General features: G+C 30.3%; 1 protein-coding gene across 1 annotated transcript in view; it reads right to left on the reverse strand.

Annotated features, from left to right (window-relative positions):
• The window catches only part of LOC129987577 (uncharacterized), a 160,619-nt gene extending 138,795 nt beyond the window's left edge, over positions 1-21,824 (reverse strand). The window contains exons 1-2 of the mRNA XM_056095541.1: positions 21,663-21,824; positions 21,315-21,328 (exon numbers count right to left, since the gene is read on the reverse strand). Of these exons, the coding sequence (XP_055951516.1) occupies positions 21,315-21,328; positions 21,663-21,824 (176 nt within the window). The remainder of the gene's footprint in view (positions 1-21,314; positions 21,329-21,662) is intronic.
• Between the last annotated feature and the right edge of the window lie 2,159 nt (positions 21,825-23,983).

A 23,983-nucleotide genomic window follows, 5' to 3' on the forward strand; every position in this document is an offset into this window, starting at 1 on the left:
TCCTTAAAGCGAAATTTTTTGTTTGGTATATTTATTTGATATTTAAAATTCCACAAAAAGGTTCGATATACGGACATTCCACTGCAATTATTTTCATATGATGAAGATATTCTCATTCCATTTCATAACTTCATAATCATATTAAATTTTCCGAACAAATTTACTTTATATATTAAAATTAAAGAATTAATAAAGTCTGAAAGTATAATTAATAAAATTGGAATTAATAATTTGAAAAGCAAAAATGACATTCAATTATTTTGCATATAAATAACTCTCATGCATTATTTAAATAAATTTGTCATGAATAAAAAAATAAATTTATATGTAGACGAACTCAAAATACGAATTCAAAAATGAAAATGAAATAATAACTTGATTTCATTTAAGCTAAAAATTGACATGATGTAAAAATATATTAAAATGCTGTCCCATCATCATAAATCAGTCCAACGGTATAAATTTTCCAAATTTTAGTACATTAGAAAATGAGTGGAAACTCCATCACAAGAATTTGCCATCTTAAAATTCAAACAAGTCAAGTGAATCAAAAGACTGCAAAAAACATCCCATTGCCATTAATCAGAGAACTAATATGCAACTCAGAATAAATTCATGTTTTGTTGCACATTTTTAGCAACTCATGGCCTGATTGTTATTGGTAGTGACTAATAGTGAGTTAAAGCTTTTTATAATTTTTTCCAACCAAATATAAATAACAACAGTTAAGAATAATAGTCTTAAAATAAAATGCACGGAATACAAAATGTATTTGTTGTCTCTATCATTGTTGAACGATCCGAATATAATGTGAACTTTGAATTTATTTGAATTTTATGATGGAATTGTCATTCATATTTTAATGTTCTAAAATTCTGAAATTTTTTATACAGTTGGGCTGATTAGTGATATCAAGTGAATTAAAAAACTACAAAAACATCTCAGTGCAATTTATGACAGAGCTAAAATGCAACGCAGAGTAAATTTATGTTTTGTTGCACATTCTTAGCAATTCATGGCATGATTCTGAATGGTAATGCCTGAGATAGTTAACTAAGCTTTTATAATTTTTTTCTAAACAAATTTAAATAACAACAGCTAAGAATAATAGTCTTAAAATACAACGCAAAGAATATAAAATGCATTTGCTGTCTCTATCATTGTTCAACGATCCAAATATAATGAGAACTTCCGCAGCTTAAAAAAAATTGGGCTTTTACAATTATTTTGAAAAATAAACACAATTACTCTTTTTTTATCCATTCCTGACTTATTGTTAAGAAACTTCCAGATTCTCATTGAAAAAAAAATGTATTTACTTTGAACTTCACGCTGAATATTTTAAAATCACGGAGAATTCGAATATTCAGAAATGGCAGAGATACATCTGAAATCCTATTTATTTTCATTCTATCTAATTTTGTCTCGAGAAAAAAATGCAATTTCTGACATATATTTCCAGACTATCTCGATACGTTCCAATTTATTCCATGCAAAAGGAACTGGGAACACAAATAGTATGAGGCAAAAAGAAATCTATGTATTCATTTGACATACAGTTTCAAGGAAATGAAAGAAATGGAGTTCTTTTCCTTAAAAAAAGAATTATTACAGGCGGATCTAAAGAAAAACGTCTTAATATTTATAAAACCGTGTCTGTAAGTGAAATATATTTAATAAAACTATACAATTATTTTTTTTCAATTAAATTTGAAGATATTTGGTTAGCGATAGATGAATAGTTCCAGTTGAAAATATACTGTTAATGATGAGCATTAACAGTTTTGAAGCAATAAATATATTTCTTATAATATTATGAAATTAACTTTTTGTACGATCCCTCGGCCCTATCATTCATTTTTAATAAAGAAAAAAATGCTTATATTTTAAAATATGCTATAAAAGTCCCATCCTTTTATGACTGAATTCATCGAGTTGTAGCTATTTAACCTAAATGGGGCTATTTATAAATTTATTGTAAAAAACAATTTACACAGTAAAAAAACAATACACACAATAGTGTTACAAACTTGTAATTTTGTTTCCCATCACGAATAGTGTAATCGTAAGAAAGACCGTTTTACGATCAGCCCTGTGGGTGTTGATCGGGTGCTGCGTCAGTGATCTCAGAGCTTGGCGACAAACCTGGCGACTATTTAGCGACTTGGTGACGACTTTGGCGGCTTCGGCGACAAAATGGATAATGCTGGAAACTTCGAGAATTTTAATGATCCGACTAGTAGGAGCTGAGATACGCCCAAAGCCTTCTAGGCCCACCTCCCGGGAACTATAAAAGGCTGAATTGAAGAATAGTCGTAGTTGGAATCGTAGTCAGGTATCGAGTCTTCGAGAGGATAGCGAAGCGCCAGCTTTGTGTGGAGCCCAAGCTAGTGCTGAGCTGTGTGTCTGTCCTGTTGTCGTGTCGTGTGTGGAGTAGCCAGTTGTTTAGTCGCAATTGGATACAGCTAAAGCATGGAGAGAGTGAGAACTTCAGTCGTTTGGAGAGAACGTAGAGTGAAGCTCCGAGGATCCCCTCTCCTGTTGGATTCTGTCTGGCCGCTTCGTGTGCTGTGGTCGATTACTTCTTGTGGGTTACTGTCTGCTGTAGTGTGCTGTCCTGTGTTCGCCTCGGCTGTAAATATTTGTCGTCTGTGTTCTCGTATTCTTTGTGTTAAATGTCATCGTTGTTCTTTACTTAAGCCTGCTAATAAGGCATCCATTATTTGCTAAATAAGGATGGTATTTTCACACCATACACCCACTATAGGCGAACCCGGTAAAATCCGTAACAATAGCAACATAAATGTAACATAACGGTGCATAGTTAAAATTTGCAAATGAACCCTTAAAATCACTCTCGAAGTCCCGAAATCATTAGTAAAATTCATTTTATATGGTGATTTTCAACTTTTCAAGGGCCGTTTTTAGTCACAAAACAACGTGTGTTCCCCCCCCCCCCTTAACATGTTAAAGTGTCAAGAATTATTTGCTAAATAAGGATGATAGAACCGGATGATTTAAAAAGTTAGATTTCATAATTATTTGAAATATATATTTATTGACTCAAACAACATGAAATATAATTAATCCTAGCGTTTAAAGTATTTTTAACTAGAACTATATACTGGCAAAACGAAAGTCATAGAATACCACCTAATAACGTTTCGGACCATCTTATGCTCGGCGAAATGCAGCAAGATGTGGCATCGACTCAACAAGTCTTTGAAGTCCTCTGCAGAAATTGAGCCATTCGGCTTCTATAGACGCCCATAATTGCGAAAGTGTTGCCAGTGGATTATTTTGTGGAGGAATTATGTCCCATCATTTTTAATGGGATTCATGTCGGTCGATCTAGATTGTCAAATCATTGTTTGGAACTGTGTAGAATGATCTTCAAAGTAATCATAAACAGTTGTGACCCGGTGATATGGTGCATGCCATTCATAAAAACTCCATTATTCTTTGAGTACATGAAGACCATGAGTAAATTCATTTTCCCAAAATTATTATAAATATTTCCAATATTAGCATTAGTTTTGGCTGAAATTCTTTAAGAAGATATATTTATCGGTGAGTTAAAATTATGTTTAAATGTTCCAGATTTGTTTGATATATTACAATTCCAATTTGACGATTCCAAATTTGAGACATAACAATATAGATTTTAAATCTATGTACCAAATTGTATTCACCCACATCTCTTCGTTTTGTAATTACCGAGTTTGTATACATATTCAGACAATTGGACAGATATGTTTCTTCTGATTGGATTTCGTTCAAGATTTGATAGAATTCTACGAGTTTGGAATAAAGATTATTTATTAAATTTCATCCAAAGCGTTTATTAGTTATTATTACAGACAGATGGTCATAATTACAGAGATGTGTTTTTGGGATATAGGGAGATATAAAATGCGAAAATTCATCCAAGTATCGAATTCGAATTTTTCGATTCTAACAATCTCTTCTTCTAGGCAAGGGTTAAACAGCATAATTCTGCATTCTGAACATTAGATCGAATCTTCTTTTAAAAATAATGTGGTTGAAACAAAAAAGCAGAATGTGGCATAATGGAGATTAAGCACAAAAATCCATTGTGAGTAATAAAATTTTCAGTTAATTCCCTTTAGTATTTTCCTGTGTTTTTACAGATAAAAAACACATAACTGGCTTAATGTATTATTAAATATAAATATCTAAATTTTCAAACATGATTGTTTTCTATGTGCATATTAAATTTCCTAAATACGCTCATATTTCACTACTTTTTGTGAGAAACTTCCGAATAAATCATTTAATTTTAACCATATTATATTATATATATATATATATACACTAGTTTGTTTGCTTGTTTAGTTATATTCACGTCCCGTTGGATAGCAACACTAGGGCTATTTTGGGACGGACCTCGTCATTTTGAACCGCGGTCAGATGACGAGGACGACACCTGAACTGGCACCCCCCTCTCCACAGCACACCAGCGGGAGGACTTTTAGCATGCCGGATTTAGCGTGCAACAGCCCTTACACGACGGTTCTTCGGTGGAATCGGGTCTCGAACTTGAAACCCTACGACTCACAAGCCGAGACCTCACCACCAGGCCACCGTGGCCCATACACTAGTTAAAAATTCAGTTAAGTCAAATTAAATTTCAAACTAATTTGCAAGCCATTTTATTTCAATCAAATAATATCTATATTGGTTAAAAACTCATGTTGCGTCTCGGATCGTTTATTTTTTCTTTTTCAAATTATCCTGTATATTTCATATCGAAATATATCTTCATTTATCAACCTAATTTCAAACATTAATCTTTCTTGGTTATTGAAAATTCTTATCTCAATTTTTATATGTCATAGTAAATTTTCATCTTCGTTCATCAATATAACCAATTTTCATCTTCATTTATCAACCTAATTTTTCAACGTTGAACTTTTTTCGTTATTAAAAATACTACTCTCTATTCTCCAGACATACACTTTTTCTCATTTCTTCTTAACAAAACGTTAAAAAAAAATTAAGTATTTAAATAATAACATAGCAAAACAGAAAGAGTTTATGGTCACATTTTATCATTGTTTAGCGATCCAAAACAATATACGCTCTTTAGGCTTTCATGTTTTAGAACTTCAATAGCTCGTTTGTAAGAGAGGCAACCTCATAGTTCCTTTCTAAGCCACTTGCTATTGCACAAATGTTTGATTCTTATTGAGAAGAAAAGTTATTAAATTTGTATTGCAGACTGAATATTTTGAAATCCTGAAGAGTTAGCATATTTTCCAGACAGAGTCGAACAGACAGCAGATTCTATTCATTTTTCTACTTTCTGAATAAGTTTTTAACAAATCATGTTTCTGTATTGTATAGATAGATGCATTAGATTTTATTACATGCAAAAAGGGGGGGGGAGGAGTATAAATAGTATAAAGCAGAAACAATGTCTATAGTTTACAAATTCGGAAATATGCAAGGACAGAAAACGTATACTGAAGGGTCAACATTATTAAACTTCCAGACATAGTCTGAAGTAACTAAAGTCGTTTCTTTCTGTATTAAACTTGAAAAGTATTGGAAAAAATTTCCAATGCATAAAAATTTCTGTTGTGGAAATTTCATTACACCGAAACACATTATACAAATATTTCGAGGTTCATTTTTACCTTTTTTTTTTGCCAAAAAGAACTATGCATAAATTACATTTTAAGATTAACGAAGTATCAAGATCATTTAACTATGAATATAAAATTATGAATATGAATATATATGAATAAAATATATGAATTTGTTATATAAAAAACGTATTACAAAGGATTTTCACCCTTATATGGCAACATTTTATAATTTTTTTTTATCACTTCTTAAATTTCCATCCCACTTTTTTATGTTTTTCAGTAGGATGTTGGCAGCAGGTTTAATGTAAAAATAATAGCCACTATAAGAAATATAAAGTTAAACTGAATTTAAAACAAAAATATCTCTATATATCAGGGAAGAATGGAACCTGTTAGTAACATATTTGCAGTAATAATTTGGTTAAACAAATTTTAATTGTTGCTTTTAGTTCTCCATTTGCATTTTTTACTAATAAATGAAACTAAAGATCTCTTTTTCTGTAATAGCTATATATAACTCTTACATGTGAAAAATTTTCATCAATGGATAGAAATTTTATTCGGAGCTGTTTCCCGATGGAAAATATTAAATTGTTCCCTTATATGTATATAAAGATTTTCGACATTTGGGTTTTTTACTGTAGTTTATATTATATATAACACCTTTCAACTTTATTTTACAAGAGATGATGCATGAGCAGATTATTTTCCTCTACGTACAAGCTGATACAACTGCAGTACAAATAAATGATTAGAGTATCAGCCCCACATAAAGGGAAACTGTTAGGACTCTCATCATCCTGTAGATTAATCCACATTCTTATTCTATTTCCATATTGGCGATAAATATATGGTTTGCTAATGAGAGGGAAGAAGAATATTTATTTATTATCATATGAGAACATGATGTTGTTTTGGTTTGAGGTTTTCGAACCCACGGGTGAAATTACACAGGTAAAAAAATCGATAATTTCTCACTTTTCAGGCATCCATTTTTCGCTTTTAGCATTATTAGAAAATGATTTTTTTTTAAAAAAAGTTTGTCAGATTTGGTGATTTATTGCCAACAAAAAGGTACAAATTGGCGTTAATGTCCCCCATTTCTCATGTCTGCCCAATAAAAAGCAGTGTCGTAAAATGGTATCGCCAAAAGAAGCACAGAGAAGAAAATGGGAATGAACGTGAAACAACGAGGCAGGAATCAAAAGTTTATATAATTTTCAATTTTTTAACTGGAAAAAAGTTTTGGAGCTCGAACGATTTGGGGTAAAAAAAAGCATCGTTTTCTAAATATTGATGCCTACGTAATCTGATAGTCATGTAATTGTTTAAAACTGGTTTAAACTGGGTTTTTTTCACGAAAAAAATTCTGTCTTCAAGAAAAAATAATTTAAAACTGTATCCATTTTAAGATGGTTCAAAACCATCGCTTTTGTAAATGTCAGTGTTTGGGAAATATGAGTCATATGAGAACACGATGTTTTTCCGTCAGATCGATACCATGTGACTTAAAAAATAATTTTCTCACAAGATAATTTGAAATTTGAGATAAAAAGATAAATAAAATTTAAATCTGCTATCTATTTATTTGAAATAAACACACTATAAAGACCAACTCCATTTACAGAGTGCATTAATCAAAAACATACAAGGAACACTAACTAAAAAGCAAATTAAAACACATATAAAAAGTAACAGCAAAGAATAAATAATTACAAAGACCTAAACCTTATATAAATAAAAATGCAAACGGTTAGCAAGGGTCAAAAAGTAAAACTATTATTATTAATGGAGTTGAGCGATACAATGAGAAGTCCAACAAAGCTCTGTTACGGAAAACCAAATTTTATTCCTCAAGAAAACGCTAAGCAGGTGACAAACACAACCATAGTATACAAAGACAGTCCTTGTAAAAATCAGCAACATGCATACATCACATTATCGAAACATATGAGAAGATAATTTTTTCGCAATTTTTCCTACCTAAAACGTTTTTGTATTTAGAATTGACACGAATTAGATATTATAATTGATTCTACTGAACGTATTAATAAGATAAAATACAAAATTTTAAATCCTTAAGGACCAGTCATTCCTGGTTACACAAAAGTAGCCATTACTTCATTTAAAGCCATCACTGAATTTTGTTTGTTAAAAGATTCGTAATCTTTAATGTTACAAACTTCCTTTTCGATAATAATCTCATTAATGATTATGTCGAATTCTTTCGATATAATCGTCGAAGGAATTTACATTAACATTTTCTAATAATAAAGAAGAATTCGTCGTTAGAAAGAGTTTTTAAATCATTACTATATTAATCAAGAGAGAAAAATAATTTCGTCACAAGTTTCAGAATCAAGTAATGATTGCCATTAAGCTTTCCAAAAGTTGTTTTAAATCCATTAATAACAAAATGGAGGCTGTTGATGGTTAGAAGAAAAAGAATTTCTTCACAAAGTGCAGACAATTAATAAGTATTTTTTAAATTCGTAGTAACACTTAATATATCATCTATCCCATTTAAAAAGCAGTGTTTTTATAATAATGATGCTGTGGATTATATTAGAATAAAACACGGGATATTCACAGAATACAATTTGGGTTAGTACATTGATTTCTATGCCATACCTGTATCATAAATCTAACAGTTTTATCTAATAAGTTTATTACTAAATTATTTTTAATTAATTAAACAAATATTTGGTATTTTATGTCCCAGACCTTATATTCAAAGAATTAAAAAAGTTTTATATGATGAGTACATATGAAAGAAAGAAAATGTAAAAATTACGAGAAATGTTACGAGATTGCGTTGCATTCAATGTGTTAAAACAGATTATAATGGCAAGTATATGATGTGTGCCTGTTAATAATTCCAAATTTCCTCGCTTAGTGGAAGTGGAAACAAAGGTTGGTTTGTCAGTTTATTGTTAGGACAATACCTGTCAAAATGCCAATGATGAGCAACTGTTTTCAAGTTAGAGTGATACTGTGTTTGTGCAATTAACATGTCTCAAACAAAACAAAGAGCATGTGTAGCAAGTATTGCTTTTTATGTTGAAATTTAAAAAAAAAACGCGAATACAAGCTGTCGCATATTTGTGGAAACTTACGCTGACAATGCCCTAATACAAGACAAATAGGACAATTCCACACCTCTGCATTTAGTGAGATCAGAAGAATGTGACGTACGTGAGCTTCTAAAATCAAGTGAAACAATAAATACTCCATCAGCAATTGAATCAGTTGGAATCATTTATTAATCGCAAATCGTATCGATCATCGAACAGTTTCAAGACCCGGAAAAGTGATTTTGCAACAAGACAATGTATCATCCCACCTAAGCGTTAGACGTCAGAGATATCATGCCTGCATATGGCTAGGGGTTGTTGCCCACCCATCGTACTCCACAGACTTGGCTTGTTCAGATTACTGCTTGCTTTTGCTTGCTCAAAGACTGACAAATGTTCCCAGCAACAAAATTGGTTTGATGATTGAATCGTCTTAAAATGTGAACAATTTTTCAAGGAAAGTATTAACTTTTTGAAAGATAACTGGGCAAAACATATACGTAGAGATGCGATATATTTTAAATAAAGTATTCATTACTTTCCTCCAAAATACATATATTTTCTTTAAGCAATATTAAAATTTATTACCTGGTGACCTCATATGATATTAGAAATTATTAAGAAAAAGTTCTGGATTGATATGTTAAGGGGTATATATGTATTTGCTTTCAGACTTTATTTTTATTAATTATGAAATCCAGAACACTTTCAACGAAAAAATGTATTAGAATTGCCTTTTTGGTGATGCTTCTAATTAGAGCATTTCTATGAATCTCATAGTATCTTAAAAATAGTAAAAACACATTTATTTTAATTAAAAGAATTTTTGGTGAAAAGTATATTTGAAAAATACTTTAAAAGCAACGAATCGCAAGTTAAAATGCTGATGTTACATAGTTACTCAAGCATCCTCCCCCCCCAAAAAAAAAGAACCCAAAATCATTTATTTACTTTTAAAAAAACAAAGCTCTCCTTTAATTCAACAGAAACGTGTTTTCCAACATGTTATTTCGATCTGTATAAAAGCACTCTTCAAGAAAAGAGAGAAAAGAAAGAAAGAAACCAAAGCACCGACGTTCACACTGAAAGAAACGCGCCAAACAGCAAACTGGGAATTTCCCAACTGAAAACACGCATTTACTGAAAGAAAATTTCGAAGCATAACCCCCTCGGAAAAGCTCTACATCCAAGAAAAGAGATCTAATAAATAAAAAATTCTGAATTGATATGCTGTAAAATTCCCTTACAGCTCTATTTTATTCGTGGAAATAGAGGAACTGCTGGAAAAAGCGTAAATAGGCTATTCAGTTTTTCATGTTGGGAATAGTAGATAGATATTTTAAAAACTCCTCTGTTCTCTGATGTTTTTATTGATATTTCTTTTGTAAGCTTCCTGCATTACATATTCTGCATATAAAATATATCTTGAGACGATGCTGTACTAAGGGAAAAGGGGATCATTTTTTCCGAATATTTTTTTTAGTCTGTGGTTATAATAAACTGTTTCAAGTTTTCATTTCAGAAATAAGAAAATGGCATTCTATGAATTCCCTTACTAAAGCAAATTTGTTGTTATTGTTGTGAAATCATATTTTTATTCTTAATTCCTATGAGATAAGGTTCCGATAACCTTAAGGGTTAGGTTTAGGTTTAGGTTAGTTAGTTATATTAACGTCCCGTTGTAAAGCAACACTAGGTCTATTTTGGGACGGACCTCGTAATTTTGAAAACTGCGGTCAGATAACGAGGACGACACCTGAGCTGGCACCCCCCTCTCCACGATAACCTTAAGGGAGTCTTGGGTTTGAAACTGGAAGATATTAACCCTTTGCAATCGAAAAAGTAATTCGATGCATAATTTTCACTTAATACAAAAACTTGCTTATTACTTCTGCAAATAAATATGTCTATATGCAATCATTTTAAGTTTTTAAAAAAATTAATCTACATCATACTTCTATTCCACGACTATTTTTAAGAATCAAATTTCAAAATAAATAAACACTACTTCTTTAAGGTGTATGTACACACTTGAAACTTCGAAAATGGTTCAAAATATCGAATATTTTTTTATTGCTTAATAATGTTCTCTGATCCTTTAGCTTTCAAACGATACCAGGATGTTGTCAATATTCGAAATATTTCTCGAGTTATAATTATTTTTCTTGAGGTGCTTTCATTAAAAACTCTACTTACGGTGTTTATAAAACGCATTTTATGAAGAATGATATTTATCCACTATGCTGCTTCATTCAAACAATCATAATTCAATAATAAATTAATAAAATACAGTTATTTATATATCAAAATAGTCTGTATGAAATAGCGGATGTTTTGTGCCTCAATCAAAGTTATACTTATAGAAATAAATTTTTAATAGCTGTTTAAAAGTTAAAAAGACAGAAAAAATCTCGCTTTTTATATACATCGTTGATGAAAAAATTGTTTTAAAAAAACTATAGATTTTTATAACTTGTTTGAGGCAGACAACATGAAGACTCATATTAGGCATCATTTCCAACTAGAATTGTGTGTCTGTACAAATTAGAATTTAAAATATCATATTTCAAAAAATAGGCTAATTAGCTCATTAAATAATATTTAATTAATTAATGATTAGTGTAATACGGTTTTTTCTCACTGAAATGAGTTTAAACATATATTAATAACCTACTGTAAAAAAATGGATTTTTAAAGTTAAAATTAAAAAAAAATATCTTAAAGTGTGTACGTACACCTTAAGTGGTGGCGGGGTGGTCAATTCTCAGTTCTATGCAAGAAGAAGAAAGCTATTGGGTAAATACACAAGTCAGCCATCTAACTCTCCGACCCGCCACGAAGGCACACGGATTTAAATCATAGAAACTGAATGACCGGACCGCCGCAACAGCAACATTGGCGGGAACTGTGGTTGAGTCCTAAGGGCCATCACCGGCCACGGTACAACCCTCCCCGAAGGAAGTGCGTCCCGTCATCGATGGGAGGAGTCAGATCCCCCACCTATTAGTGTTCCATGGAGGGTGGCGAGATCCAACCACCATGCCGGAAGCATCTCATCCTCATTTCGAGGTGCCCCCCTGGGGGTTTGAGTAAATAAATAAGATAACCAAGAAACTTGAATCACAGGAAGGTTACAGATACCACTTTCTGGATTTACCTCACTATTTGCCAGGTTAGAGTTTGCTTACAATCGAAAGAAAATAAGATCAACAATAGATTCCATTGATGATACATCTCTAAGTTAGCGTGATGCATATTAATTCCTGCTTAAACATTCAATGACTAATCTTGAGAATAATATAACTGAAGAAACAGGATTTAGCAGAAATCATAGTTCTTATCTTTTGGATGTCTGTTTAATCAGTATTATTCAAGAAATGATAGATCAATATGCTCTTTAAAAAAAAGCCGATTACAGTTGGAAGGGACGCTGCAGGACCACCTAGCTTGCCTCCAGTTTTGGTTTATTTTAATTGTATTAACATCCCGTTTTAAAGCGACACTAGAACTATTTAGGGATGGACCCATCATTTTGAACAGCGATCTGATGATGAGGACAGCACCTGAGTTAGCACCCTCTCTCCAAGCTTCCACACCATACTAGTGGGAGGGCATTTGGCCCCGACGGATTTAACGTGCACCAGATATGTACACCTTATATGGCAGTTCCTCGGTGGAACTGGGTTTCGAACATGAAACCCTCAGATTCCGAAGCCGAGACTTTACCACCAGGCCACAATGACCTGCGAATTTGCTTCAGGAATAACATAACTAAAGCATATTATAGGTCGGTTTCCATTTAAAATTCTTCAGGAAGACAACATATTCCTATGTAAAGATAACTCAGACTTTAACTTAAGCTGATGGAAATAACTTTAATCAACAGAAGATGCAATAATTTTCTTCCAATTTTAAGCTTTTGACTCAAGGACTTTGATAGACTTACTACACCGAACCACCAACTACAAAAGGGTTCGAAACAGCTTTCAATTTCCTAAGGCTATTCAAATCACGACCATATCACTTGAAAATAGAATGCCTCCAAGTTTCAATGTCTATCAATTTTGGATCACCGTCCCAAATTATAAGATCTATCCCAAATAGAATTTTTGTCGCTTTTCAATGTCCCAACTAACAAAACACCAGATGTATCAGTTCTATGGAAGGTCTTGTGATATTTCTTTCAAAGGTAGCTTTATAAATAAGAATAAATCCTAAACATAACAATAGACCTGACATGATTTAGTTAAATAACTCTTAATTTTGACACCCATGCAAATATGCAAGAAAATTTCGATTCAATTGAATCAGTTACTGATTCATGGGCACTACTAGATTTACTATGCCAAGTAAGATTAGAAGAAACTTTCATTTTTATAAAGTCAAGGCTACTCTCGACCATATCATTTAATGATAGTATGCTTATAACCTCCCTCAATTTTGGATCACAGTTCCAAACTGTCAGATCCATTCCACATAGAAATTTTGCAGTTTTTCGATGGTTCCACCAACAAAATATCAGAGGTAATCAGTTCGATGGAATCTCTTGTGATATTTGGTACTCTTCGCAAAATTAAGTTCTATAAATATGAATAAATCTTAAGCATAACAGCAAAACTGAAAGAAAACTTCGATAACTCTTAATTTGAATTCTCACTCAAATATTTAAGAAACAATCTGTATTTAATTGAATCAATACTGACACACGACATTTGACACACCCAAAATGGCCTACTGGATCGGGCCCGAAGAAGGAAATGAAACATACTAATAAACCCGAAAAAATAAAATGAATCCTATCGGTTACAGTAACGTTGTAATAGGAATTTTATTCATTCCAGTAGCATCTAACTTGACCAATTCAGAGCAAATGTTGCTGCACTATAGCATATCATATCCTACCAGATCGCTTATTGACAAAAGAGGAAAACGTATCTTCACAACTTTTTCTTATTGACAGGACTTTTAAATCTCTATCCAGCAGGAGAAGGCCATTTTCATCAGCATTTTTTTAGATGGATTAGGACAAGTTAATTTGGATTTTCCATATTCTTTGAGTTACCAATTAAAAAATTCTATTATCAGATAATTGAAAAACTTTTCAATTAAATTTTCAAATGAAAATCATGCGAGTTTATATAACTTTGTTGCTTTGTGATCTTGTATAAAATAAAAATTTACAGAATATTCAGTTTTATTAATTATTTTGCATAAATCCATAAACATTAATTCAATAGTTCAACCAAAGATTTTTTAACTTATGGATGTCTTGAAACATGGGTTAATTAGTCAATAGAACGTATTTTAACTTATAAATACAAAACATTTATTAAATACATTTATACATTATTATGACATGAAATTCTTATTTATTATATTTCGAAATCAAATAACATTAAAATATTATAACAGATATTACCATTCGAACCACGAAATAATTTTGAATATATCTGTATTATTTAATTTCATCATATCTTTGTTTATAAAAATTATTAATAGTTGATATTCCTAATATCTTTTCAGAAAATTATCAAAGGAAAGCAATCTATAAGTGTAAAAAAAGTATGCATTGTAGGATTATTAATAGATTAACATCTCACATTTTAAGCAAAAATATATTTTATAAAGAATATTTTCAACTGTATATGTTATATATTTACGATTTGGTAGTAAAAATCAAAATAAATTTGGCATTCAATGAAAATGAATCAAAAATAATATATGATTCACTTCCAAATGGTCTTTCAGGATTTAAAAATTTATCACACTGCCCATAGAGCTATTGATATACTTTCTGGAGTCATTTTCTTCTCAACAAACTTCGAAGATTTAAATAAATATTCTTTTCCTATAGCTTAGATCATTATTTTAAATATAAAACTATTTTTCTTAAAAGAACCAAATCAAAATATAAGGAAAGTAAAGATGTATAGCATTTCTCATAATATTTTATTTTTATTATTATTTATTTATTTCCAAGTCGCAGTTTGTAACATATTTCTGAGCATCAATGTGAAATTGTTGCATAACTAAAAATTGCAGAAGTCATAGTAATGACTAACCTATTGGAATATCTCAAATAAAGCATATTTTATTTCTTAATATTTTATTTTTTCACTTTAGAAATTATTTATTAAAATAAATTTAACTATAATGCTTAAAATATAATTAGTTATAAGATTGGAAATACTGAAAAGCATATGCTGAATTTTTCTCCATGTATATTTCCTGAAATTTATAAAGAAATCTAAACTACTCAATGAAGTAAGTTCCATATTTAATAAGAGAAAGGAATTGACGATAAAATAATTTAAACTAATCATACCTTCTATTATATTTGCTAATTAAAAGTAAATGAAATTTGAAAGAATTTATTTTTTATATTATTTAAACATGTGTTAAATCTTATACATCGCATATTTTTTTAAAATACAAAATTGTGTTCATAATTCTTCTATATAAAATATTAATTATCTGATTGTGATTAAGAGAAAGCTTGTTAAAAAAAAGACTTTCTGATCTCCAGAGTAAGTTTTATTTACAATGATATAACGTCAGAATATAAATATTTCACTGAATAAATAAATGTTACTTAGAAAGGCATATTCGTGCAAAAAATGAAAAATTAAATTTTCAACACTATATTTCTAGGTTTACAGTGCATTTTCGAAATTTAACCTGTGGCAATTTGTAATGAGCGAGGATAGAACCTGGGACCTTGTGGTTCGCAGCCCAGTAACATGACCACAATACAAAAGCAATTGCTAGGGTAACGTAGTTGTTAACTGGCTTATAAGCTTTCACCACAATCCTTAGATTATTTTTTTAAATTTGATAATGTTTACATGCTGGCAGTGTATTAGGAAATTGCATCATGTAACATGAATGATGGAAAAAAAGTCTATGGAAATGTTTAATAAGGCAAACCGCAATCAGGCAGATGATTATTTCTTAGATAACAGGTAGATGATAAACAGCAAAAGTAGATAATATATAAGGAGTAAATAATGTGTAGTAAAAAATTGAATACACAAAAATAATTTTTAAAATTTTAATCAAATTTTTAATGTTCAATTCCTTAATAAATTCAGAGAATATTACTGCATAAAAATGTATTTATTAAAAAAATTCCAAAGTGCTTTTCGGTGTTAACTACTTTATTTATGTACAATATCTTCTAAAATAATAATAAATTGCAAAAAATGCTTACAAATACTTTTTACAAAAATATTTTTTTAGTGTTTTAGTAACTGAATTTATAATCATAATGTTGTGATGCAATAAACTTTTGTGTGTACATTAAGGATACCATGCACTAATTAAGAGTAAGTTTTAAAGATAGAAATATAGATTAACGAATCAAGCTTAAAACATCAACAAGCTTCTATGTTCCAGAGTAGAATTTCGAATCTCCTTTAAAGTTTGCACCCTCTTCATTCTTTCTAAGAGATTAGGACTTAATTAAAATTTAAAAAATGCAATGAAGAGTTTAAAAAATCTAGACATCCTCTTTACCAAAGTCACATTTCACCTTCTACAAATAGTTTTCAAGAGTCAGATTCCATAAAATCATATGGAACGCTAGCATAACCGAATTCCTAAAATTCGGCAAAAGCATTTTCTTGAAAATAAAAATGAACAGAATTTACAAGCAGATGATTTCGTGAAAAATGATAAAACAGAAATTTTCAATTATGTATTAAAAAGGTTTCTAAAATGACAATTATGTTGAACAGCTAGTTATCAAGAAAGATAAAAATATATTTAGGATGTATCTCGCAATTTTGAGCACTATTTGATAACTAGTCAGACTGGTCTCCAGGAATCCATACCGTATATTCACTAAGAATTAACTTGTGTATGGTCGTATGCCATTGCAAATAATTAAGAAAGAACTTATTAGATTGCGATCTTTTATTGTTATTTAATCAATTACGTTAAAACAGAATTATATTCGTAAAATTACATACCAAATTTTATATATTTAAGTCATTATATTTTTGAGTTTTTGTGCTTATATGTTTGTAAAAGTACAGACTGACAGACAGGCTGTCCATTTTTTGACAGATGTAGTTATTTATTTGATTCATATCTACACTTTAAATATTAAATTTGTGTGAAAAATTTCATCCATATGGCTTTTTTCGTTTTATCCTTACAATAATCTGTCAAGTTATATTGGAACAAGTGGACAGATAGACTTTCTGTTATTGGATTACGTTCGAAATTTGATAAGAATCTAAAAATTTGGAGATAAGTATATATACCAAATTTCATTCATCTAGTTCTAAGTGGCTTTATTCTACAAACTAACAGACACAATATGCTCGAAACATAAAAATTCGCCGAAATCTGGTGTTCAAGTTATTTACAGTTTATATATATTGTACAGTGCGTATTCGAAAAAAGTAGAAAGAACATCTCACCCTGCGTTCATTTCCTGATTTCGAAAAAAATTCGAACAGGAGTGTTTTAAGAATGTCCTAATTTCAGACTTCTCTAAATTCGAAATATACTGTCTGATTATTTGTCTGTTATAGCGATAACTCACAAACCCTTTGAATTAGATTGATGAAAATTGGTGTATGCTCTTTGTGCCAAATTTGTAGATTTCTGCAAAAGTTTGAACAAAATCCATTCGGAGGAAACCTGTCAATTTACCTGTCCAAATATAGTCACCGATGAGAACTAGATGAATAAAATTTTATACACAGATTTAACATGCAAAATATGGTGCAAACACTGCAAAATGTATTTTAAATTTTGAACGAAATCCATAAAAGGTTTGATAATCTTTCAGTGTGTATGTCAGTCAAAAGTATATATGCATGGTCTATAGATCTGATACTTGTAAACGGTTTACGTAAAGAGGCAAAAACATGACTTATACACAAAAAATTTGATATGTAATATTTTTACTATAATTATAGGTCTATGCAATAGTTCGGTTTAATAGGTTGGGAAAATGCGAAATAATGTTTCCCAGAAATATTTAGTTCTACATTCAGTTTTTTCAGCATTTGTGTATTATTAACCGCGTCCTAGCGATCAATCTCCAAATATAATATAGGCTTTCTCTAACTATTTTTTTCAGTAGGGCTTTTTTTTTCGTATCTATTGTTCACCAGCAGCATACAATTAATAATACACTAATACATTTATCAGTTTTTATTCAAAAAAAAAAATTTAGGACATACCACTTTTACTAGACTTACTGACAAAAAGGCATTATGTTTATCCAAAAACATTAATCCAATCAGAAAAAAAATACAAACACAGATATTAATACATGGAAATCTAAAACATAAACACACATGACAATTTAAAGATAAAATAGTTTTGAACAAAAGTTCTTATTATAGTGCTGCCCAGGTTCTAAAAAAATCCATTGTTTTAAATTTTGAGTTTCACTTTCAATAATCAAATTTTACAGATCCTCCCCCATCTTTTTCCTTAAGTTAATATAGACAATAACGATAATTCGATCATTTTGCTATTTTATTTATACAAGGGCAAGTCAAAAATTATCTACACTTTTGACATAACTCTGCTTAAACTGTGCACACTGACTTCTGTCCGCGCATATTTTATTGTTATACGGTTTGATCATAATTCCGCCATTTTCCTTCCTTCTGTTGCAAATATATCGCTATCTTTATTTCAAGTGTAACGCATGAAGACTGAGCAGGCCATCAACCTCCACTACAGATGACAACATTCAGCAAGCTCGAGAGATGGTTCTGACGAATAGGCGAATCACTATCGATGAGGTAGCATCTGCTTTGAACATCAGTCATGGCTCTGACCGTCAAATTATCCACAACGAGCTCTGTTTTCATAAGTCGCACACGGCTCATCACACTATTGAAACCATCAACAAGATGAAATTTGAGTTATTGGAACGCCCTTCCTACAGCCCAGACCTAGTTCCATCTGACTTTCACTTGTTTGGTCCACTCAAGAATGCTTTACGTGATCGCCGATTTGCCTCAGATTTAAACGTGCAAAACTGGCTTCACAACCAACCGAAAACCTTTTATTTGGAAGGAATACGTAAGTTCGTTGACCGTTGGACCAAGTGCATTGTAAAGGAGGGAGATTACGTAGAAAATCGGCGTGCCTAGTATAACCCTAGCTTCATGTAAATAAACTGTAGAATGAAAAGTGTAGATAATTTTTGACTTGCCCTTGTATAATTATTATTTAATTTTACTAGCAATAAAACAAAAATTGATATAATGATAAAAAAAACGAAGTCATTATTTTTATAAATAGATCTTATTTACTACTTATTGAAATAATTCAAACGTATATTTATCAAAAAATTGAAAAATTACGTTAAAGATTGAGATGATAAAATGGTTACAAATTATCACCGACATTTCATGAAATTAAAATAAAAAAAGGCAGTTCTTGAATTTTGAAAGAATAGCATCAATCCAATACTACAGACATATTATCAACAATTCTTTATAAATACGTTTATGAAATCTCTTATGATAAAGTCTCTCATAGTAGATTATATTCCATATTAGAATCATAAATGATATAGCAAGTATGATGGCCGAAATGCTCGGCAATACATGACGAGAGTTGGAACACCGCCTTCACGTTCTTCAAGTTATCTTGGCTTCTTAAATTCGGCTCATTTTGAAATTTACAGACCTAAGTGGTTTGATTAAAAACCATATAAATGTCTTTACAAAGTATCGAAGTAGCCATATGCCAAATTATAACAGTTCCCTTACAATATCTTTTTGTAAACAGGAAACAACTTTGAGAACATCCTGTTCAATACCTACACGAGAAAAAAGTATACGTTCGATATTGAAACAGTAACTAACATCCTGGAAAGAAAACTAACTCAGATTTTCTTGTCTACAGGAAATATTGCAAGATAAATTCAGGAGGGCATGCTGCTGTACCATCTTCTTAACTTTCTTTTCGAGATATTAGATTCTTTATTTTTTTTAATCAAGGCGATAAATATCAATAATAGCAGCTCTGACCAAATCACCCCCAGATATCGAATTATATTTTCCATTTCGTGATATTATACTATATATTGAAGAAGATATGTCGTAATTTCAACTAATCTAGATTACCAAATGCGTGTAATAATCTAAGATATACAAAGCTATCATTTAAGCAGCCCATGCCAGGTCAAATTGGAAAGCTAATTTTTGAATGGGGCATACAAGATGTAGAACTGGACGTGAATTTTCTTATTAATTCACGTCCAGTATTACATCTTGATTCTTTTCATGCTTTGATTCATGAAAGAACATATCAAAAATAATTATGAATTCGTGAAAAATGTGAAATGAAGGTTGTCCAAAGAAGTAAAGATAACTAAGAATTTATGTATCCTGTACAAAGCATGCACAAAGCCTTCATCAGTCTTTTCATACCTAAGCGTATAAAGTAAACTGTTTTGCTTATAGCATCAAATCTTATAAATTTTGTCTCGTAATATCTCGACCAATCATAAAGATGTGTGTGTGTGTGGGCGTGCGTGCGCGTGTGTGTGTGTGTTGGCGCTCAAAAACCGTTTTACCTATAATTGCCAAATTTGGGGGATAGAGAGCGGTAACGCGCTTCTCAGAGCAACGTTTTTGCAATTGTAAGTACAAATTTTAATTAATTAAAAATTAAACTTAATTTTTTAGTTCTCCCATGATAACTTCCAAAAATACTGTTGCTCAAAAATGGTTTTTACACCCTTATAATTGAAAAAATTATCTTTTCACTTTTATCTAAAATTATCTTTTATTAATATTTACATAATTCTTTTCCTAAATTTGGCAGGTTTTTTTTTTTTTTTCTTCTTCTTCTTTTTCTTGACCCGAAATTCAAACCGTTTTCATTGTTCCGTCAAATCGAAGGATTTTTTTTCCGTTGTTAAATGATAAAAAAGAAAGGGTATCTTTAATACATATGTAATTTACAATATGATGAAAAAATTGAATTCACCAAAAACTGGAAAACTGCGTTTTTAATAGAGCTACGATGTCATGAGATTGGTCTTCATTAGGGAAGTTAATGAACACAACAGACATATCAAATGTATGACTATTAAAAAAAACACACATCTAAAAGTTAATAACACAGTGATCATTTAAAGGAATTACGAGCATAAAACTATATCTAAACGATTTAACTAAAATTAAGCATCAAAATCCTCATCAAATCAGCAGGTCACCAAAGACGACTATTATTTAATATGCAAACAATCATGTGCAAAATGATTTACTTTTAAAGTTCAAAATCTACCAAGAATAATTCTTAATAATAAAGTAAATATATTTCCATTTTGTTAAGTTCTTATCTGAATACAAATAAGTGAATGGATGACGAGGTAATTCACAAATTAGGGGGAGGGGGAAACGATGAAAGAAGAAATAATGATGTAAGAAAAAAAAATGTAGGAAGCTTTATCATTATCGAGTTAAGATCATTTTCATATGTTGACAGGTATGCTGATATAAACCAGTAAGCTAATAATTTTGAAATGAATTCTACGATTATCAAAGATTTTCACCGCAACATAAAACAATTTGTTCCACATTCTTACTTATACGTACTCTTAAAGTATAAAATAAAAACATAGTAGGACAATCCTAAATACCCATAATCCAATTTCTAACCAAGAAGAACTCTGGAATCGAATTTTGGAGTTAATATCCAATCTTCTTCCTCTACAAACTTCAGAAATTACTACACAGTAAGTAGATTATGAATATAATAAGATAAGAAAACAAAATCGCCTCTGTTTCTCGGAAGTTCTTTTTTTAGGACTTTATCCAATCAAATCGCACCACTCAGCCAATCACGGCAACTTTTCCAAGAAACTGGAGTGGGAGCAAAATAGGAAAGAAGGAGGGGGAAAAAAAGTCCTCCCCAAAGGCTGGAAAAGACAGCTCTACGTGTAGGAGAACTCAAGAGCTAGAAGTTTCGACCGAAACGTGACGGTTACCGGGAAAAACTTTCTCTCACCCACACCCCCGTTTTCTCTAGGTTCCTCCCACCTACACCCTCGCAAAACGCGAAATTCTCCTAAGCAAGTCCGGTCCTTTTTCAAAACTGCACATCCGCAACCTAACTGAGCAGGGAAAGAGATTCCTGGAGAACTGCGCATGTCCGTGAACTGGAAGAATTCCTATAGTACTGTTTGGGAATAAAAATAACACATTGAATTGAATAAATACTGTATGTTATTTTTATTCCTACTGTACACTGTATTTTTAATTTTAGATTTTTTTATAATTCTTAATAAAAGTGTATCAATAAATTTATTTGAATTTAAAGCTGAAACTTAGATTTTGAAAAAAATAATAATAATAAATTATATGCAATAACAAAGTATTAATTTCTTTTCCAAGCTTTTCTGTGCCATTTCACTTCCAAGTATTTTTACTTTGAAGCAAGAAAATAATAATAATATCTTCTCAAGGTAAATTAAAAATAAAGAAAATGTTTTAAAGCTTTATAAGGGAAGACAGAGAATAATGTATATTTATATAATATATAATTAATTTATATAATTTATATTAATTATATATATATAATATTTCAATAATTTTTTATATAATATTCTTAAATAGTGTGAATTTATTTTAAAGTCTACTCACGATTTGAAATTTTGAACCGAACTTGAATTTTGAACCTGAAATTTTGAAGTTGTAGTTCAAAAAAGAAAATGCAAAATTTTATATTAGAAACGTAAAATAATAATAATAATAATAATTAAGAACTAATATCTTAGCATATAAATGACAGTGAATAATTAACAAAATTCCACAACATACAATGGAATAAGTTTTAACAAAACCCAACAACTTTCAATTTTTGCATCTATTTATCTTGAACAATTACAAATACAAATAAGATTAAAATCAATTTATATTTAAATACTTCTTTTATTATTATTCTACTGTAGCAAAACCCTTTTAGCTTACTAAAATTCTATAAATTTTATGTATAAATATTTTTGTTCCATCATCTAACCATAGACAATCAGACATTGAACAGAAAGAAAAAAAAAAGTGTTTTTCCTTAACTAATCCATTGGCGCATGAGTACCGACGCAAGAAATACTCCCCCGATCCCCATCGCATCCGTCCCACGGAGTTAAGAGTGGGGGCGCCACGGAAGCCCAGTTAACTGTCTGATCTGAACTGTGGCCAGTCCCGTTTGCCAGTTCTCCGACTCCAATATGAACGGGCAGAACTGCTGTGCGAAAGTATCCGATAATCTCTACTTGGGATAGTTAGTAAATTCGGTGGCGGCGGAGATGTGATGGATTGGTAAAACTTTTTACAACTTTTTGATTCGAGCTCTTTCGTTTCTTTTCGATTCAAATAAGATCCAAACTTTTGAAAGATTTTTGGATACAAATTTGTGCTTAAGCTCCATATGGATTAAAGTTGGAAATTATTCATAAGAAACCTTGAATTTGTCAGCGGAGAATAGTGAGTACAATTATTTCGCTTTGTCTTCAGAACAAAAAAAAATTGTGTTTTGGTGTTTCTGGAAGATTTTTTGGAACTTGGTAGAACTGAAAAACTTTTTCTAGAGGAAAAAATATCGCAAGAATGATTTTAGATTAAAAGAATATAAAGGATTATTTAAAAAATATTAATTAGATGGAATTTTTGTAATATAAAATTCCCCATTATTGTAATGGTTATGACACCCTTGGTAAATTTTAAAAGCTTTTGAAACTTTATTAAAAGTTATTGGCAGAAATGAAAAAGATATAAAACAATTTAATTTAATGTTAGTATAATTTTGAGATTTGAAAAAAAAACTGAATGTGCGAGTGCATAATTAGCTAATTATTTATTCCGATGGAGTTTTAATTTAATTGCAAAAATTAATAAAATTAATTAAAAGAGTAATATAAATATATTATTTAGAGATATTTAGTTTTTCAAATTGAGTTGATTTCATAGTTTCTTAATTACAAAAAGCAAACAATAATTAATTTATATTTTTGTAATAATAATATTATTTCACTCAGTAATCAAATTGTTTATTAAATTTGTATTAAAGAAATAAACATTTTTAAACCTCAATGCGAATTATGGATAAATTCTCTAAATAAGCTCAATATTTAAACTTTAAAATTTAAAGAAGAAAACTAATTACCAATTAAGAATTTCTTCAGAACAAATTTAATAACAGATATTTTATAAATACTTTTATAAGGAAAAATATCCTATCTGTTTGACGTTTGAAAGGCAATTTTTTTTAATAGTATTCGAAAAAAAATTAAAAGATGGAATTAGAAAGAAA

The sequence above is a fragment of the Argiope bruennichi genome, chromosome 10 (assembly GCF_947563725.1).
Source record: "Argiope bruennichi chromosome 10, qqArgBrue1.1, whole genome shotgun sequence".
In the NCBI taxonomy this organism is placed as follows: Eukaryota; Metazoa; Arthropoda; class Arachnida; order Araneae; family Araneidae; genus Argiope; species Argiope bruennichi.